This window comes from Fopius arisanus, unplaced genomic scaffold (genome assembly GCF_000806365.1).
Source record: "Fopius arisanus strain USDA-PBARC FA_bdor unplaced genomic scaffold, ASM80636v1 scaffold00078, whole genome shotgun sequence".
Lineage (NCBI taxonomy): Eukaryota > Metazoa > Arthropoda > Insecta > Hymenoptera > Braconidae > Fopius > Fopius arisanus.
Genome location: NW_011887817.1, coordinates 209,359 through 226,179, shown reverse-complemented (window position 1 = coordinate 226,179; position 16,821 = coordinate 209,359). Strand labels below are relative to the sequence as shown.

Here is a 16,821-nt window from a genome sequence, read left to right as displayed (position 1 = left end):
TTCTAGGGACCAATTGAAAATCTTCTCTCGAACTTTCCATTTTCTTACCCTCGATATTTCGAAGAATGTTTCAGAATAGTTCCCTTCCCAGAAAGGAGCCACGAAGCAGCATTGTTGACCTTTAAATAGGAACACGTGATTCTACGTCATCCTCATAGGCAATCACTTAATACTTTTATCGCAATCGCATGTGGCATATCGTCTACCCCATTTCAATTCCATCGGGTAAGGATTATATTCAACGAAGGAAACAAAGTTTTTTTGTCCTGATATCTGTCGGATGTAATCTTTCTTTTTACCGAATTATTCACTACTGGAAATATTGTTTTAATGCTATAGTAAACTGTGACGCATGAGGGAATTCTGGGAATACCACGGATTCTCGGTATGAGTCATCTAATGACGTTTTATCCTATTAGGAAAGGGTATTTTTTTTTAATCAATTCTGGTATTCCCTTTTATTCTTGGAATGGGAGGAAATTGCTTGATAACAATGTTATTGAGCTAGACATGGTTATGAGATTAAAAAAGGCAATTTCATGGTGAACTGGGAAAAGATTCCACTTTTTTTCAAAGGAATTTTTCAGATTTTGGGAAAAATGAAAGTGTTACAACACATTGGTAATCGAGAGTGCAGCAGCCTCTAGACTCTAGACTCCCGCACTCTGCGGGCAAGAAAGAGAAGTGTCTCATGTCTAAACGTTGACATGACAAGATACTTCAGCTATTTCCTAATTTTTTTGTAAGTTATCGTGTAGATGTATTATAATATGATAACCCTCACCCTCAAGATGATAAAAATCGAAACAAATAATTGTTATTGTGCAGTTCTGGGAAAAATATTAATGCAATAGTGTTTTCTTCATTAGCAATCGGCAGAATATTAGAACCGTTAAATAGGTTAACTTATGGAAAGTAAACCCTTCGATATTCTTTCTAATAAATATCTATATCAAGTAAAAAATAAATTAATAATTTGAAAAGTTTTACTTCAATCTTCATTCAAAAAAGAAAACTAATCGTCAGGAAGGAATTTATAGACTATGCTCTGTCCTCTATCAGACTTACCACATATGTTCAAATTTCTATCAATTTTTGTGGAGAAATTAAGAGGGAAAATTGATCTTTGTGATATGTATTATTTTCCAGAGGATAAAGATTGAAATATTATAGAGATATGGGGACATCACCGAGTCGTTACGACGATTTGTCCAGGAATGTCTGTTTGGAGCGTTTTTGTGGTAAAGAGTGTATAGCCCCTGATGATCCCTTTTGGAATCGTTTCCTCTCATTCAACATGCGCCCACCAGTGACTAGGAATGAACAAATAGAATTGGATTCACGACTGGATGCCATGTGTCAAAGATTGCTGACAAATAATTTATCAACAGGCAATTTTGGTTCTCTTATTCAAGTAACATTGACGAGGACGAGTGAACTATTGGCCTCTGTTACCAACCAGAACATAATGTCAGCGTGGCAGACGTACAACGCTCTATTTGCAGTGAGATGTATTCTCAAATATCTGGTAGAAACAGTGGGAGAAATGGAAATGATAAAACACGCTGAGACTGTACCAAAAGTGCCGAGCGGAGAGATAAAAGAGTCTTCAACGATATTGAAGCTTGAATCTTTATTTGAGGCGCTTATTGAGATAATTATTGATGTTCCACTTTGTGAATTCACATATGTTGTGCATCTAGAGGCTGTCAATTGTCTTCTTGTTCTCTTATCGGTCCAGCTATTTTCGCAAACATCGGCAACGTCTGTGTACAGTACTGTTTACCGAATTGTTATGACCCATGAGGCGAGCATACATGCTCCTGTTGTTGTTTGTACTCTACTCCATAATTTTGCACAGCAGGAACATGCACCACCTGGGCTATTGACGAGGGATGCCGGGGGCAGCTTTGTTTTCAATATTGCAGGTAAATCCAATGATAATTTTTCCTGCTGCTGATGATAATGAGGAGGAAGAGGAAGACCGTAATCATAATGGTCGTAATATTTATTGTTTCAGCTGGACTATGGAATGTCATAACCATGGGCATGGGAAGTACCTTGAAAAATATCCAAGTATCGAGTAATGGTGCCACTGAGGATGAAGATAAAAAACGAGACACAGAAACACCGTTAGCTAGTCAATCACTGTTACTGCTGTTAGTCCTCACCAATCACTGCACTACTACACATAATCCTTATAGAGATGCCCTATTTTCCTTCAACAACATACAAGATGATGAAACGATTATGCCGACCAAGGCTGTCATACCATTTAGATTTAATTTTGATAAATTATACAATACGATATGTAAAGTATCTAACAGCGATGAAGTTACTTTGCTACTGTACATGCTTTTGCATAGAAATCCCAGTATCAAAGGCCACATCATCAAGCGTACCGATATACAGCTTTTAGTAAGTACTACTATTGTTCTTCATTAAATTTATTTTTTTTTATTCAGTAGGTGTAACGAAGGAATTTTTTCGTTTCAGGTGACTCCTATATTGCAAATTCTCTATCACGCACCTGACAATACATCGCATCACATCTATATGTCACTCATTATACTTTTGATACTCAGCGAAGATGACTCATTCAATAAAAGAGTTCATGAAATTGTGAGTGAAAATGTGGAAAAAGTATGTGGATACGGAAAATGGGTATTGATTGAAAAAATATTTGTCATTTTTAGATGTTGAAAGGAGTGACTTGGTACACAGAGCGATGCATCAGTGAAATTTCCCTTGGAGGCCTTCTCATTCTCGTTGTTATTCGAACGCTGCAATACAATATGTTGAAAATGAGGGACAAATATCTCCACACCAATTGTCTAGCAGCGCTGGCTAATATGTCGGCGCAATTCAGATCTCTGCATCCCTATGTCAGTCAACGGTTGTTGAGTTTATTTGAAACACTTGCCAAAAAGCATGCAAGATTAGAAGTTAAAATTCAAACTCAATCCAATTCTGAGACAGCTGTTATCAATGTGAATGGGGATGTTAATGCCAATTCCGATTTAATTCAGGATCTAACTATCCTTGAGGAAGTACTCAGAATGGTCCTTGAAATCATAAACAGCTGTTTGACTCATCGACTCGCACACAATCCCAATTTAGTTTATACTCTATTGTATAAAAAAGATATATTCCAATCATTCAGGACGCATTCTGCTTTTCAAGATATCATACAAAATATTTATTCGGTAAGTAAAAAATCATCAAGTAAATAGATGAAATGAAAACGAATAAATAAATTCAAAAAAATTCTTTCCTCACTCACTCTTCATTGCAGGTAATTAATTTCTTCTCGTATAAATTGGAACAGACTGATCAATCTCAAATCGGCGTAACTCAAGTATTAGCTGCTATACAGCAGGGAACAATGCAATGGCCCAAGGATCGATTGAGAGTAATACGACTAGAATCACTCATTCCTATCTAACAAAAAAAAGTTAAAAACTTGATGTCTTGTTTCTTCTTTTATCGTTACAGAAATTCCCTGAGTTAAAGTTCAGGTATGTGGAGGAAGAGCAGCCAGAAGAGTTTTTTATACCATACGTGTGGAGTGTAGTCTGTCAGGGAGCTTTATTATACTGGAGCGCAAAGAATATCAAATTATTTTCATCCAACAGTGGAGAACAAACGACAATTGTCGTTTGCTGATGTTGACTGATTCAATCAGTCCATAAAATCAATTCCACACGCAATAATGGACAGACGGAGAGCATTAGTTTATCGTTTTTTTTTTCATCATTTTTTCTGGATCCTCTATCCTTTGAAAAACTGATCATTCTTAGAATTTATTTATTATTTCGTTAGCTATAAGTATGTAAATATAAAATTGTTTTAATCGCCAAAAATTGATAACCTAATAACGGACTCCCCGATGCTAATGTTTCTGAATATTTAGTTGATGTCAATATTCAATTTTCTCTGGTTCAATAAATCTCCAAGTATTTATAATGAAACTCTTACGCCTACTTTCTTTAATCAGTATATACGAGATCTACTGCGCACTCCGTGCGCCGAATTCGAATTTCGACTTCGGGTTCGAGTTGACCAATAGGGAATCAGTCTTACGTGTTTCGACTCAGGCGAACTTCATTTACGTATCTCTGCTTTTATGATAAGAAGGAAGATAAGATAACTAACGCCATAACGTTTTCCCATTTCAGTATTGAAGTATTGACGGTTAGATCTACATATATTTTTTTTCAATCCAATATTCTGGGAAAGGGGATGAAAAGTTGTAATAAAAATAATTGTTTTCGAATGTACATCTTTATTAAACAAATACAGTTGATGTCTTAGTGATATTTATATGTGTGTTTAGGTAATATTGTGTAATTCTAATCTGTGCAGCTTCTATATGCGCGAGTATGTTCTACAACCGCTAACGATAAGTATCGCACATTATCAATTTTATTTTTTGACCATTTCAAGTGTTCATATTCGTTCTTTTTTTTGTTAGATTGGCTAAAGAACATGAGTAATTTGACACGTCGTGTGCGTCACAAACTGAGAAATTTTTATGCTCAAATTTCGATTTTTTCCTTCTCTGTTTTTCGACATTGAAATTTATTTCTTTTAAATTACATCTGTTATTGTTCATTGGTGATTCTAAGCAAGCCAAAGCCCTTATCATCAGTATTATTATCATTGAAACACGGTTAGCATATGATATATCAATTTTATTTATTTCATTTTTTTCTTTCATTATTTAATCATCATTATCATTAATTCCTTAACTGTGCTATTATGATAATCTTACAGTTAGAATATGATTAATTTTATATACTTCTCATTCGGCAATTTTTTTATTTTTCTTTTCTTTTCATTAGGAGGGAATATTGAAATTAGCTCGCAGTAATGTTTCGGTAATAGGCTAGCTATTTTTCACCATCTGATAGCTAGTTTTTTCTTCGACCCTCTCATTAAATTATCGGTCTATTATTCAAATTCCATGGTTCATTCGAGATACATAATATCAAATGGCAGAGCACGTAAACATCGGAAATTCGAATTCATGAAGAAAGTGAAAAAAAATAATCATTTGTAATATTTATAATTGAAAAGTCATTGGGTATTAATATTCGAGTGAATATTTTTCTTAACTAATTGGGAAAATATACAACTTTTTTGTTCGTCTTTTGATATTTTGTATCCAGAAGTATTATAACTATAACGGCGTTATCCAGCGTCCAGAAAACCTTTGAGATGCTTATTTTTTCATTGATGAGATTGATAAAGTGATATTGCAGTTGTTACGATCTTGTCTTTTAGCTCTTTTACATATCACCCAATTACGTATAATTTGTAGCATGTGTGCATGCAGGTTACTGGGAGTGAATGGCTGTAACCCTCCAACCAATCTCTTTTTCACAGTAAAATGTGAAAAAACTACGACCACATTTAGTATCTGGGTATTCAATATAGGTTCACATACATTATAAATATGTGGATGTGCATATTTGGACGCCTAATGAATACAATTATATAACCATTAATTCATATCGACGTTTCCGGCAAATAAACTATATATAATATATTCATCCATTTTTTTATTCAATTAATTTAGTCATTTTTTTCTTATACCATTAAACTAATACACAATATCGTCTAATGATTTTTTTTTTACTTTTTCTCTGTTTTTTTCATTAAATCTTATTTGTTCAACCTACAATTGCCATTCGTGACTTCAATTTAAGTAGATTTCCTTCTCGGTGTACCGATCTTATCATTTTTGTAACGGCTTCAACAAATATACCTTTTGTCTTCTTATCATACCTATGAAAAACTTACTTTGAAATCAAATTTATACCCAAGTGTATTCAATTGCATGATCATTAATAATTTCTAACTGATAAATATTCTCCGTGGAGTAAGCATTTTGCCAATGAACACAGTCCAATAATTTCGAAATGATAGATGCCTCAAAAAATGAAAGATAAAATATATATAATTTCGTTTGGTAACTGTTTGTATATTTGAGTGAATTGCCTTCTCATATCTAAAAATATCAAAATCCAATTGCAATAATTAATACAGTAATTTCATGTAAGAATCAGTTGTTTTCTTTCTTTTCGAATAAACTCTTCTTCAAGAAATAGTCTTTGTTCATATAAACTAGTATTTTTTAGTGTAAAATTTATAAAAGCAGATCTTGTATTATTGGAAAAAATGGAAAACAAAAAAAAACAATAGCTCGATTACCAGTGCAGTCGAAATTTTAGTAAAGAATAGACTTTCCCGCAGCCAAATTGCTGCATCATAATCATTTCATGTTTGTGTGGCTATTGATTAGCGTATCTGCATAGTTCTGCGTAACGAGGGGAAAATAAAAGTGGAAGTTTTTTTGTAACAAAATTAATGCAAGGGTGATACATGCAGCGGTCACAATATTCCGGTGGTAGTATATGACTGCAATTCTCATCATTCATTGTTTTTTTTTTTACATTTTATTAATATTTTTTCTCCATTCAATGTTTATTTGTTGAAAAACTGGACAGTTGTCCTATAAAAATGATATGATATGCTTATTGAAAAAATAAATTGTCTCATAGATTCTATGAAATATTGATACCCATACACAAATTATTAGGTTTATCCATCTGAAATCTGCTCAAATTATTATTATAATTACATACATTTGTAATCCATTAATACAGCAAATCAAGAAGAAAATGAAGGAAAAGTTGATCTCAATGCCATTGCATATTGAAATATTTCATCCAATTTGTGTCAGTGGGTGTAAAAAATTGATATTAAAAATGCATTTATATTTTTCTTGCGCTTGAAATAGAGAGCAAAAAATTTCTTAAAAAATTAATGATATCAAGCGACAGAAATGAAGAAGAAAAAACCATCATAGAATATAATGAAAATCAATTGAGCAGATTGCCATGTATGTAGTTATAAATATTTTGCACATACGTAAATATCCTTAATGAGTTGAATTTCCTGGAATACATACGTACGCGTCTATGTACATGCAGACACATGCGTATATATATAAATGCTGATATATATGCATGTAAACAGTATCGTCATAATGTGAAAATCAGAAGTAAAAAATTTACTTACAAAAAACAAATCGCTGAAACAGAGAGAAAAACTAATAGTAGTAATAAATTAATTAAAATTTAATATGGCATATCAGATCGCTTCAAATCGTTCTCAAGAGGAATTACTTTGAAATCAAATAATTGGGCCACTGATTTGATGAATATCACTACTGTATAAATGCATATACATATATCTATACACATACCAATGTATATGGATATGATATAATATGTATGTCTACTCGACGGCGATCGAAGATTATAAGTTAGATGGGTATTTATTCATTTTTCAAGACATTTTTGTTCCTTCGGCTTATAACTATCTAGAAGAATATCTGGATAAAGAGAAAAAGATAAAAAAATGTTTAATAAACACACAATTACTCCGAATATGTGGATAGAATGATGATGATTCAACAAAATGGAGAGATCTTCTGAATCATCAGTTTTCTTAGTTGTCCGAAAAATTTGTCAATTATTAGTTCTCTATCACACGATTGTCACTCTCATAAAACCCATCAAACTTACGCTAGCAAGCCTCTGTAATAGTAACACTATCCAATATAATGAAACGAACCAAATGATTAATAAGCATTAAATACTATCGAGTAACTTGGATATGGCTGAATAGCAATGATTCATTACCTGAAAAATAAAGTCCTCTATTTCCGGCCACATGTGAAGAGGTTAAATATATTCAGCGTTATCTTTGTTTCAATAAGTATGCACGATGGAAAATTGTTATTTCTGTATTTTTTTTTGTTTTTTCCTCGTTTTTTTTTTCATTTAGTTTTTTTTTCCATTCATTATTTTTGTGTTAATCATCAATTGCATACACATTTCCCATTGAAAATCTACCAATCGCCGATGCGACGAAATAGTGTGGGTAGAAAGAGTAAACCTATATTAAATAAGCGTGCGCGCACTTTTACAAATCTTGTTCTGTTCAAACGGTGCTTAAGTAGAGTACTAACGATTATAATAATTAGTTCCATTTTATATCCAATATGCATTTACTACTCGAGAATTCCATCTACGAGGGACGGATATAATACGACGCTTTCTCTAACTTCCCCGACAGGGAAGCTATTTTATTTTAGAATTACTCTTATAAAAAAAAGAAATAAAAATTACAAAAAAGTAAAAATCAATTGCAATGATATCATGATGTAAGAACAATTCATTGGTATAATTAATTGCGGTGTAAAAGCGTCCATTATCATAGAGGCATAACGAATGCAAATGCACAAAAAAAATGAAAGAAAGGAAAAGTGATGAAGAAGAGGAATCAACAAAGCGGGGAATTTTCATTATGCAGATAACATTAATGATGCCCATCAAAACATCATACTATTAAAACGTTGAGTACTCCCCTTAATACCGAATCATTGAAAAAGGATGTTAATAATGAGTAACTTGAATGATGAATTGACAAAAAGATTAAACTCCATGATCGTGATCCCACTCAAGATCATGAGGAGCATTGTGATGACGTCGATGTCTACCATTTGCCAAATCACAATCATTCTCGCAATCGGTAGTATCAAGATCATCATCCCTGAAGGAATCATCATCAGAGTCAGAGGTGCCAGAGTCCTCGGCATCGTCATCTCTCTGATGAGGATTTTGTGTATTATTATCATCGGTTAAACGGTCCATTGGATTGACAGTGATTGCTAAACCCGAATCATCCCAGGCCATTTCAGTTTCAGCGGCAAGCTCATCACTAGCTGTACGCCTTTGTTTGGTTGCACCCCGGACTCGAGCAGCTCCGACGACTGCCATGAGAAGAAGAAAACCAATACAAGCAGCGGCAACAATAGTTATAGCATGACTACCACCAGAACTTCCAGAGACGGTTCTACTTCCTTCGTGAAGATTAATTGTTGAATATTCGTCGGAAATATCGGCATGATGTCTTGATAATTGAGAATGACCGGGTAAGGGTTCCAATATTTTGGCGATTGATGGAGTTTCGGTGGACTGATGAGGTGGCGATGTAGCTTTTTCTTTTGGATGAATGACAGCTAGTGTTTGAACGTACTCGTTACTGGCAAATCTACCGCTGAGCTCAGAGCAGGTCAGTTTGAATACACGATCGAGATAGTAAGCCGGCTTTCTATTTGTGTAAGTTATCAAACGAATGAGTTGTTGATATTTGTATGGCGTATCAGCCCCTGACAATACAACTCCATCGCGATCGATTCTCGATGATATTGATCGAAATTGGTGGAGTGTATCAGTTGGTAGAGCAAGAATTTCATGATCTGGATTTAAGCTCGGATAAACGCTAACTGCACATGCATCAAGCCTTGCCGCTGTACCAGCTGTGACACGTGCGTCTGGAAATACCCTGACCCCTAAACGAAAATCGGCATATTCTCGGGCAACATATGATGTACCATTTACCGTAATACCTGGACGCGGAGGTGGTAGAACAGTAACGTACGACTGAACCGAAGGTACTCTCAATGGACGTTCCTCACTACCTTCACACACTATTGTCGTATCTAAACGGAAATTACGTCGACCGGGTGTGGGGAAGCGACGACTATTTGAATAGCCAATGCGACGTAAAAGTGTCTCAACGTTTGTATGATTGTCACCATCAATTCTCACTTCTGTCAAATCCGAGTTTGTTAATAACTGGGTGCCCGGTTGGAGGAGATCCATTGAGGGTACACGAATACCCTCTTGGCATCTACGTAAGCATGACAATACCTCAGCCTTTTCATTTCTCCCAACGAGAACTGATAGCCCAGCTAAATACCCACGGAAATGATGCCTCGTTTTATTATCAGAACCTTGCCAGCAGGCCCCTACTACCAGAGTCGTGTTGACACCCTTTGCTGGATGGAGGGGCCAATCATCAATTACCTCGGGATTTTTATCATCCGTGTGCCACTCTTCACCATCGATGAATAAGCTTACCCGAGGAAAATCGACTTGTATTGCAAAATTATGCCAACGATCATCGCAAACTTGGGGTATTTTCCATCGCCACTCTGCTGGACGGAATATATTGGGATCACCTTCGGAGAAATCTCGGCGGAGGAGTAGTATCAGTCGGCAATTACGAATAAAGAGGGCATAATGATGACGATTCATTTTATGATCATCGGCAGCGCAAAGAATGTGCTCCTTGATGTGTGGATCTTGCCTGGGACGAGGTCGGTGCTTCATCCAAACGCCAATAGTGAATTTCTGAGCCAAAGTGTGATCGAGAACTTTACTCGGAATAATAGCCGCTGAGCTACTCCCATCGAATTCAAATATTTCATCAGCCTCTCTACCCTCATCACGAGATAATGAAGATGTCCATGTTGTTGTAGGCCCCGGTGTTGGAAGGAGGTCAACACTCTCACGAGAGGCACCGCATAATTTTCTCTGGCTATCAACTCCGTACGTATCTCTATCGCAACCCTTGCCAATGTGATCAGTGGCCAGAGTGAGTGTAGCCCGAAGATTTCTCAAAATACAAGGTGCATCGCACAGTTCCAATCTGGCTGATGGAATGAGGGCTTGAGATCCAGCACCTGGGGCATAATCTACACGCTCCGGTATACCACGCCATCCCGGTGAACAGACTCTGTTCACTTTAACTGTCACCATAGCTGGTGCTGATTGTTTCATTCCACAATCGTAAGCCACAACACTCAGTATATAATTGTGAGATCTCTCGTAATCCAGGGGCTCGGTATTTCGTATTGCTCCTTCATTATCAATGACGAATGGCTGATCGGCTGTGAGAATTTCATACTTACATACATCACCAAATTTCGGGGTGCAATCACGATCTGATGCCTCGACCCGGACAACTTCCTCGTACAGACGACCCTCGTCAACGGTACTAACATAGGCCGGTTGTAGAAACTGAGGGGCATATTCATTCACATCAATCACTGTTATGTGTACAGTCGCACTGAAAAAAATAATAATCATTTTCATAACGTTGTGACAATAATATTCAAATGAGCATCATTTATCTCCAAACATACTTCTCCGATTGTCCTCCATTGCAGGCAACCGCTGCTATATCGAATTTATAATTCCGCCGTTTTTCACAATTGAGAACTCTCAATGCCCTCAATTGCGCAATACCCCTCTCCTTGACAATGATTTCAAAGGGTGCATCCCCATGGTGTTTGTTCGCTATGCGGAACGAGCAAACTTTCCCACCCAATGCACGTATTTGCGGGGTCACCTCCACCAGAGTCTCATTTTCCTTCACTAAACCGTGATAGCCAGACTCCAAACTATCCAAATCCAATCTCGGAACTGAAAAATTCATTTTATTATTCCATTGGATTATTCCTTAAAAATCTCAAAACCTATCCAACTGCAATAGCAATAACTCATCTCTGATAAGTAGATCATATTCAGGCCATATCGATCTCTCAATGTTTAAAAGGGAAAAATTATATCCTCATCATCATAATAACATGGTTAAATGAAATACGGATAAAAAAGCATAGGTATAGTATTAGAGATTGAAGTGTAGAGTGAATGTGTCACTGAGGTCTATAGTATGATGAATTCGCCATCACAGGTGCTCTCATTGAAACACGGGAGGTAAAAGGGCTCTTCGATGCATCACATCGTCATCCAACAATTAAAAATTAAAAGGTTCATTGCATATTTTCCCACAGGTCGAGAAGTTTATTTAACATGACGATCTGAATTTAGAGAGGCAGGGGAGAAATTTTGAAAGAGACAAGGCGCTGGAGTTTATTTTTTTTTTTCATTTATTTTCCTTTTCATGGAAGAATGTCGGGGACAGTGAGAGAAGAAAAATCACCTCCATGATCGTTGAAGGAGGTCTGTGTCGGTTCGATGCTCGCGTACGAGTATCCAATCAGGAATATTAACACAACACTCGCCACCAAATTCATTGTGGCTTCCTCTTCGTCACTAATTATTGTACGTCGAGTTTATTGTCGTGCACTGATTATTCCCTTGTTTTCTCCGTTTTACAAGATGTTAAAAACGCATTGCAACTTGACTACTGTTTCCCCTGCGACACAGGCACAGGCACACTGGCACAGCCACACACAATCTTCGAGTCAATATTTGAGTGGAATATCGATTCGCTTGGAGATATAGTTTAGATTCTCAACGGCTTGTGGCGCTGCACGACACACGTTAAGATTTCCGGATGATGAGAATGCGCAGGGGCCACTTTTCCGGTTCACTTGTCAATTATCATTTATTTACATTTTCACATCATTTGTTATTTAACTGATTATCATTTATCAAGAAGAATCACAAACGTGTGTATTTCAATGGAAAAAAATTATTATCAGCAGATGGTCATTGCATCATTTTATCGACTGACTGAATGCATATACATACATATATATGCACCACACCATACTACACATATATATATATAGTACATCCAATATTCCATGTTGCAACACTACACGCTTTGCTTCTATTGCTGAGTTATCATGGATTATCAAAGCTTGAATGTGAATTTGTTAGTTGAATTTTGAAGCAAGTGTTTGAGGGAAATTGGATATTTTTGTGTATTAATCAGTGCATATAGATACAGAAAATAAAACAGATTAAGTAAGTAAATAAATAGGTCGTGATATTTAAAGCCTATGCCGAATTGATTCGCGAAATTTGGTTATGTTTGTACAATGTACACCGGTTGTTAAAAAATAATCACTGGTCAGAGTATAATAGTGGAATATAAAATTATAAACTTCAATTGAAGGCAGGATGGATGCCGATCTGTATGACGAGTTCGGGAATTATATTGGGCCCGACTTGGCCTCTGAATCTGAAGATGAGAATGAATACGACAATGTTGGAGATGACACTGATGAACGGGAGAGATCAGATGAGGAGATGGAAGAGGATAAAGACGAACAGAGAGATAATTTGGAGCAGCAATCCATGTCTGTGGTTTTGCACGAGGATAAACGCTATTATCCAAGTGCTCTAGAAGTTTATGGGCCAGATGTGAGTATCACTTTGGTGTTTTTGAGAAAAATACTTCGATCTATAATGTATTATTCGTTATTTTTATAAAGGTAGAAACTCTGGTTCAAGAGGAAGATGCTCAGCCATTGGATAAACCACTGATTGCTCCAACGAAAAGATCAAAGTTTCAAATAAAGGAACAAGAATTACCTGATACCACATACAATATTGAATTCCTCGCTGATATGATGGATACCCCGCATTTAATTCGTAATGTTGTTCTTTTGGGACACCTCCACCATGGAAAGACAACACTAGTTGATTGCCTAGTAAGACAAACACATCCAAATATTCATAGTGTAACTGATGAAAAAGCCCTGAGGTACACAGACACTCTATTCACTGAACAGCAGCGTGGTGTCTCCACAAAAGCTACTCCTGTCACGTTGCTTTTACAAGATATCAAATCAAAATCGTATCTGATGAACATCTTTGATACTCCAGGTCATGTCAATTTTTCGGATGAGGCCACAGCTGCTATTAGAATGTCAGACGGTGCTATTTTAGTAGTAGATGCAGCTGAGGGAGTTTTATTGAATACAGAGCGACTTTTAAAACATGCCATTCAGGAAAAATTAGCGCTTACTGTTTGTATAAATAAAATTGATCGGCTCATATTGGAATTGAAACTACCACCTTTGGATGCTTATTACAAGCTACGTCACATAATTGAAGAAATAAATGGTTTAATAGCTCTGTATTCAGACAGTGAAAATCCGACTTTTGTATCACCAGCAATAGGCAACGTCTGTTTTGCATCCTCAGAGTATAATGTCTGCTTTACTCTGAAATCATTTGTAGCTCTTTATGCTCAACAATATTCCAATATTAATATCAATGAGTTTTCAAAGAGACTCTGGGGTGATTTATATTTCAATTCAAAAACGAGAAAATTCATGAAGAAACCTCCACACAATACAGCACAAAGATCATTCATAGAATTCATATTGGAGCCTCTGTATAAGATTTTCGCTCAAGTAGTTGGAGACGTAGACACAACATTGCCTTCAGTACTTGATGAGCTGGGCATTAGATTAACGTCAGAGGAGATGAAGATGAACATCAGGCCCCTGTTGAGATTGGTCTGCACGCGATTTTTCGGAGATTTGTCTGGGATTGTTGATATGTGTGTGCATCATGTGCCGAGTCCCCATGAGCACGCACCAGTCAAAGTACAGCACGTATACACAGGCCCCATGGAATCAGATTTGGCTAAAGATATGATTAACTGCAATCCTGACGGTAGACTCATGATCCACAGTACGAAAATGTATCCTACCGAGGATTGCACTTTATTTGTTGTTCTTGGGCGAATAATGTCGGGAACTTTAGAGGCAGGTCAGAAAGTTCGAGTCCTCGGAGAGGCGTACTCCAGGGCCGATGAAGAGGATTCAAGAGTTTTAAGTGTTGGTAGACTTTGGATCAGTGAAGCAAGATATTCTATTGAATTGTCTCGAGTACCAGCTGGAAATTGGGTTCTCATTGAGGGCATTGATAGGCCTATTGTGAAGACGAGTACTATTACAGACTTGAATAATTCCGAAGACTTACATATATTCAGGCCATTAAAATTCAATACCCAGAGTGTCATTAAAATAGCTGTTGAACCAGTGAATCCCTCAGAGTTACCGAAAATGCTGGATGGATTGAGAAAAGTCAATAAGAGTTATCCTCTATTGGGGACAAGGGTCGAAGAGAGTGGCGAACATGTTGTTTTGGGCACCGGCGAGCTTTATTTGGATTGTGCTATGCATGACTTGAGAAAAATGTACTCAGAGATTGATATTAAAGTGGCAGATCCCGTGGTAGCATTTGCAGAAACTGTTGTCGAAACGAGTTCTCTCAAGTGTTTTGCTGAGACCCCAAACAAAAGAAATAAGTTGACCATGATTGCTGAGCCCCTGGAAAGAGGTTTGGCTGAAGATATCGAGGCGGAAAATGTAAAAATCACATGGAATAAGTAAGCCTATTATTTACATTGATTCTTGTAAATATAAATTATAGGTTCATTAAAAAATGTAATTTTTCATTTTTTCAGAAAGCGCTTGGGTGAATTTTTCCAAACAAAGTACGATTGGGATCTTTTAGCCGCTAGAAGTATCTGGGCATTCGGCCCAGACTCTACGGGACCGAATATTCTTGTCGACGATACTCTACCCTCGGAGGTTGATAAAGGACTGTTGAGTAGCGCTAAAGATGCCATTGTTCAAGGCTTTCAATGGGGAACGCGGGAGGGTCCTCTATGCGAAGAGCCAATTCGCAATGTGAAATTCAAAATTTTGGATGCAGTCATTGCACCAGAGCCTCTTCACAGGGGTGGTAAGTCTACCCTTCCACGAGACCGACGGCCTTTTCTTCATCATCAATCATCAAGTACATAATTATAATTTTTCTAGGCGGACAAATAATTCCGACGGCCCGACGTGTCGCCTATTCGGCGTTTTTAATGGCAACTCCACGTCTCATGGAACCCTATCTATTTGTCGAAGTTCAGGCTCCTGCTGACTGCGTCTCCGCTGTTTACACAGTCCTTGCCAAGCGGCGTGGTCACGTCACCCAGGATGCACCGGTCCCAGGCAGTCCTCTCTATACAATCAAGGCATTCATACCAGCGATCGACAGTTTTGGCTTTGAAACCGATCTTCGAACTCACACGCAAGGCCAAGCCTTTTGTTTATCCGTATTCCATCATTGGCAAATTGTTCCAGGTGACCCACTGGATAAAAGTATTACAATTAGACCATTGGAGCCTCAGCCTGCGACGCACTTGGCACGAGAATTTATGCTCAAAACTAGAAGGAGAAAAGGTCTATCTGAAGATGTTTCCATTAACAAGTTCTTTGATGATCCCATGTTGCTGGAGTTGGCGCGTCAAGATGTCCTCCTGAATTATCCACTTTAAGTTATTATTCACAGTTTCCACATGGAATGACATTTTTCCCTTTTTATTTTCAATAAAATAATAACGAAACAATATGAGAAATAACGAAAATTTAGAATGGTGCTTTTTATTCTTGAGTTTGATATTCCCTGCAATAATTATGTGGCTTATTATTAAAGAAAAGATTGGGGCTTTACTCGGAATTACGGTTGCACGTAACCACCAGGTGATTATATGGATTCGGCAATGATTTCTGATGATGCCCCCACAAGGCTGAGAAACACAAAGAGTGAATGAGTAAAAATGCTTGAAATAATACAGTGTCGCACTCCTAGAGGCCCCGAATCTGTCGAGTCGAACGGGTTCGTTAGTGAGGCCTTGGCACCGACGGTAACCCTGTTATTATGCGGCTAGGTCCATTCCTTCTTTTTCTTTATTACCCACCGTCTTTTTCACATCTCATACTCAGTTCTTCCCCTGCATACCCATTTTTATACAAAAAATTGAAGATTCATTTTCCAATTTCACCTAACGACTTTGAGTGCTGCAAGTTTATTTTCTTCAGGTGCATTGAAATTTTTTTCTCGGAAGAGATGAGAAATAAGTGATGAGGTGAATGGAAAGGAAAACCGCGAGAAACTAATTGACAAGATTGTCTCAGTCTCCGGTTGTATTTCTACGAAAAAGGACTAATTTTTGTTTCCTCAGAGGAGAGGTACGTTGTTGCCATTGGTGTAGGTGGTCTTCACCCCAAGCTTGCAATCATATCTCTTAATGATGAGAGACAATGGAGGGGAAAGGATCCAGAAGAACTTGTTTATTACCTCCTTTTTTCCCTCCTATGTATTAACCGACACTACTACTTGAGCTGTCATTGGAAAA

At 37.1% G+C, this 16,821-nt stretch overlaps 3 protein-coding genes across 4 annotated transcripts; 2 read left to right on the top strand and 1 right to left on the bottom strand.

Moving 5' to 3' along the window:
• Nucleotides 1-639: 639 nt before the first annotated feature.
• On the top strand, nt 640-3,971 carry LOC105270102 (dymeclin). Of its 2 annotated transcripts, none has more exons than XM_011310810.1 (7): nt 640-742; nt 1,150-1,928; nt 2,021-2,418; nt 2,497-2,622; nt 2,697-3,206; nt 3,296-3,412; nt 3,496-3,971. In XM_011310810.1, exons 2-7 carry the CDS (start codon nt 1,178-1,180, stop codon nt 3,664-3,666), a joined length of 2,073 nt encoding a protein of 690 aa, XP_011309112.1. In that variant the 5' UTR covers nt 640-742; nt 1,150-1,177; the 3' UTR covers nt 3,667-3,971. The 2 variants fall into 2 exon arrangements, with proteins under 2 accessions (XP_011309112.1, XP_011309113.1); XM_011310811.1 differs by lacking the exon at nt 640-742 and adding an exon at nt 760-911.
• Nucleotides 3,972-7,819: 3,848 nt separating this feature from the next.
• Cals (calsyntenin-1) lies at nt 7,820-12,160 on the bottom strand. The gene is made up of 3 exons (XM_011310809.1): nt 11,866-12,160; nt 11,066-11,345; nt 7,820-10,989 (listed from the first exon to the last, which is right to left on the bottom strand). Exons 1-3 carry the CDS (start codon nt 11,957-11,959, stop codon nt 8,508-8,510), a joined length of 2,856 nt encoding a protein of 951 aa, XP_011309111.1. The 5' UTR covers nt 11,960-12,160; the 3' UTR covers nt 7,820-8,507.
• Nucleotides 12,161-12,480: 320 nt separating this feature from the next.
• LOC105270100 (116 kDa U5 small nuclear ribonucleoprotein component) lies at nt 12,481-16,054 on the top strand. Its single transcript, XM_011310808.1, has 5 exons — nt 12,481-12,638; nt 12,790-13,037; nt 13,109-15,018; nt 15,097-15,377; nt 15,455-16,054. The coding sequence occupies exons 2-5, from the start codon at nt 12,795-12,797 to the stop codon at nt 15,958-15,960; spliced, it is 2,940 nt and encodes a 979-aa protein (XP_011309110.1). The 5' UTR covers nt 12,481-12,638; nt 12,790-12,794; the 3' UTR covers nt 15,961-16,054.
• The last annotated feature ends 767 nt before the right edge of the window (nt 16,055-16,821 follow it).